Raw genomic sequence first — 4,046 nt, forward strand, 5'->3', positions numbered from 1 at the left:
ATGATTAAAACTGAAATCATAAGCTTAAAAACTTGGCTCCACCTGTGATTCAAGCTATAATAAACCATGCATTGGAACCACTCTCCTGTACAGATTTTACTTCTTACAGCAGTTTGAATAAGAAGTGATAATGGAATTTGAGACATATATTATTAACTAGGAAATATTAAGGTAGCTTAATTGGTGTTAGTTTGGGACAAAGATCAAACACAAGTTGGATCTAAGTAACTAAAGTACAAATAGGATTAGACCAAATCTAATCATGATCCTGAAATTTCATGACATAATCTTAAACAACAATTTCTCCTAGAAACTAAAATGAACACCAAAAACCTACGGAGTTTAGGATTAAACTTCATGGATTCGGTCTTTAAAATTTTTAGCATGATCTTGTTGCACTTTTGAAATGATAAGATCATAATACAATATTTTAGTGTTTTCACACACACACTTTTGAAACATATATATATATGTTTCAAGTAAAAATTAGTGGGTTCAGTTGAACCCATTCATAGCTAATAAGCTACATCCTCCCCAGATCGACTTACATTAGCAAACATCCTTAGCTTAATTTAGTTTTTGCAGTATTGCTAAACCCTGAACTAATCCTTGTAAACTATGGTAGAATTGATGAATTAATTTTGAAGTAGAAGCTCTTCTCATATGTTTAGTTGTCTATATATAGCTAAAATATTTGCTTTCAGAATATGATTCATGTTCTTGTGCAGTTTCTTATTGTTGATGAGATTCATTTGCTATTGGTTTTCACTGCTTATTGCATTTCTCCTTGCACTTAGACAATATGATCAATCAATAAGAAAACCACTCGATCATATATACTAACATTAATCTAAAAAAAAATTATACACACTTCAACAACAACATACCCAGTATTATCTCACACCGCGGGGTCTGGGAGGGTACCGTGTACACATACCTTACCCCTATCTTAGGAGGATAAACTAGTTATTTCCAATAGACCCTCGGCTCAAGATTTATACACACTTCAAAGTTTATAATTCCATCTGCATGAGCTTTGCAAAGTTTAAATGGTCCCCAAATCCAGATTAAGGATGAGTTTTGCCGAAATTTTACGACCAAAGTAAATATAATTTAACTTTAATGAATCTTATGATTAATAAATGGACCTAAGCAAAATGGAATATTCATATAGTTGTGCTTCACTAGCTTGAGAACGTAATTAATTCGTCCAGAGTGTTCAAAGTTTATGAAGTTCAAAGTCTTCAATCATTTCCTACAGCTAAGCTACTAACAATATAGGAGTATATCCTATTCTGACAAAATTCAAAAATATAAGAGAAAAATCTCCAACTTCGAGAGCAGTGCTTGACCTAATTAAACCCACCTAGATATGTGAAAATATGTACCGACTATAAACAAATGGTATAGTACTAGACAACTAGTATTACATATTAAATCTGGAAACAGAAGAAAAATATCCAACTTAATCAAAGATAAACTTTTTTATTTATTTTCAACACACTGTCTTTCTACATTCAAGCAGCAAAGTTCAAAATACCAGACTTTGCCATATTCCATAAATCAATAAATAAATAAAAAGAGAGGAGAAAAAACAGGTTGTAACATAAGATATAGTAACACAATAAAATCTAGAATATGAAATTACAGTTTATTCCAGTCCTAATGTCTGCAGGAGAAATGATTTTCTTGGTCCAGAAACTGAAATTGATACCTGGAATTGTCCAAATAAATTGAGCTAGTGTTATTATTACCTGCAACTGGGATTTGTACCTCGTTTGTCATTGTAGTACTACAGCTGCTGTTGGAATTTTTGCTGTCCCAATTTTCAAGAAATCCCATGTAACAATTGTCAAAATAATCTATATTGCCTCCTCTGACTCCACTATTCTGATAATCAAATATAGAACTAATTGAGGAACTTGTACCCCCTAAGTAACTTTCCATGATCCCAACATTAGCAAATTTATTTTCAAGAGTTTGAGAATTGGCTTCAACATTTTTAGGGTTTGTTTCATACAATTCTTTCCCCTTTTTATTGCCTTTGATCATCATTTTTTCTTTGGTGTTCTCCCTTGCCTTTGCTCTAGCCTTGTCTTTTAACTCCATTTTTCTCAATTTTCTATGATCTTCACATTCCAATATATGGGACTCACTCATTATGTTGTTTTGATCACCTATACTATTATTGATCTCTTGTGGGATGTTTCTTGAGAGCTCTTTGATTGCATTCTTGGACTTGGAAAACAACCATTCTATAGTTTTACTTGCCTTATCAAACCCTAACATGTCTTGTAAATCGAAGAACTTACGCGCTATTTGAAGGGATAATCTCATTCTCCGATCTCTCACACCTTGAGCAGTGCAAATCTTGCTATGCCTATCCTTTTTTCCTGTTCTCCTTCGCGGTTTTGCACTTAGTTTTCTCTTCTTTGATGATGGTGATACAGGCTCAGCCTGTATTTTCTTGCTGGGATTTGAACTCTGATTTTCTATGATTTTCACGTTAGCCTCTGGCTCTTGTTGCTGTTGATGGGAAAAGATTTGGCTTAATGGGGATTCATGGTCATCAAGAAATGGAGAAGGAAAGTTATTCAAGAAAAAAGGATGATCTTCTACTATTATTGAAGTTGAATTAGGGTTTTGATGATAAGCATCATGTGCATAAGAATGTTTAAGCAATTCTTGTGAGGTGTAGGAAAAAGGGTTGCTTTTGGGAAACATGTATAAGGTTTTTTAAGTAGCAAGTGTCAAAAAGTTGGTCAATCAAGCTAGGGTTTTGGTTATATTTGCAAGTTATCAAGAAACTTAGGTGTTGCTTTATTCCATAATATTGAATATGTATTTGGTGAAAGGAATAAAGCAGGAAAAGATGAAGTTGTGGGAAGGGGATAGGGTAGAGACTAGGGATTGACTAAAAACACATTTGAATGACTAAAGCAGTGGAGGAAATGGAAGAAATGGAATGGTAGTGGAAATAGTTGTGGAATCCTGAAATAGTATATATTGGAAAGTGAGAAAAAAAGTTACCTATTTATATATGGGATTTTGTCAAAAAATTAAATTTGGATCTAATTCATATATTGATCAGTATAAAGAATATATGTTAACATAGTAAATTGCGTTATTTTTCAGATTACTAATCTCAATTTTATAAACAGTTACTCGTGATTATTATTTTGTGGAGTAGATGACTTAAAAGATAAAATTCTTTTAAATATCATCATATAGAAGTTAACCTCAATAAATTTAGCACAAATGGTTAATTAGCAGTGATATTTTTTATTTGTTTTTAAGTTATATTACTAACAACGTAAAAAAAACTTTACACATTAACATAGTTTGACTTGTTATAGCAAGTCATTTATAATTTTTATCAAGTAATCAATTAATTTTTCTCATAAAAATTTTGTAAGTAATTTTAATTTTTAAATCAAGTGGATGAGAGACTAGACTAGAATGTGAGTATGTGAAACTGCCACGTGATAGCAGGTGAGATATTGATAGTAACTGGACCTAGCTCGAGGTATGATTGGCTGGGTGAAGGGGTAGGTGATTTTTTGGGGGGGAAATTTACAATATTGTTGTGCCCAATAATAGCCGGCATATATATATATATATATATATATATATATATATATATATATATATATATATATATATATATATATATATTAATGTATAATATATAAATATGTTATATATAATTAATATATTTTTTATATTTAAATTAGCGACTATAATTATTTTTGAATTAATTAGGGTTTATCAAAAATAATTTTCATTTACCTTACATAAGATAGGGATAAGGTCTGCGTGTACCCAATTCTTCCTACACTCAAAATAGGAAATCATAGAATATGTTATTGTTGTTATGATTAATACGTTAAAACCTTTTTTTTTTGTGGGCCTTTGGGTAGAGAGCTAAAAAGGGGTAGATGTTGCCCAAACCTATTGGTATAGCTATGAAAGCTAAAGAGTGAAGGACAATTATTAATTCAAGCAACACCAAAACTTGTTTGCTTTTAGCACCTATAATAATAAAA

The 4,046-nt window shown here is 31.3% G+C and overlaps 1 protein-coding gene across 1 annotated transcript; it reads right to left on the reverse strand.

Moving 5' to 3' along the window:
• Positions 1-1,476: 1,476 nt before the first annotated feature.
• LOC104096409 (transcription factor TCP12-like) lies at positions 1,477-2,945 on the reverse strand. The gene has a single exon (XM_009602770.4). It carries the CDS (start codon positions 2,722-2,724, stop codon positions 1,663-1,665), a length of 1,062 nt encoding a protein of 353 aa, XP_009601065.1. The 5' UTR covers positions 2,725-2,945; the 3' UTR covers positions 1,477-1,662.
• Positions 2,946-4,046: the final 1,101 nt, after the last annotated feature.

Source organism: Nicotiana tomentosiformis, chromosome 10 (genome assembly GCF_000390325.3).
Source record: "Nicotiana tomentosiformis chromosome 10, ASM39032v3, whole genome shotgun sequence".
NCBI classification, from domain to species: Eukaryota; Viridiplantae; Streptophyta; class Magnoliopsida; order Solanales; family Solanaceae; genus Nicotiana; species Nicotiana tomentosiformis.

Coding starts and splice junctions, on each gene's coding strand:
- LOC104096409 (XM_009602770.4), bottom strand. CDS start 2,724: ATGTTTCCCAAAAGCAACCCTTTTTCCTACACCTCACAAGAATTGCTT.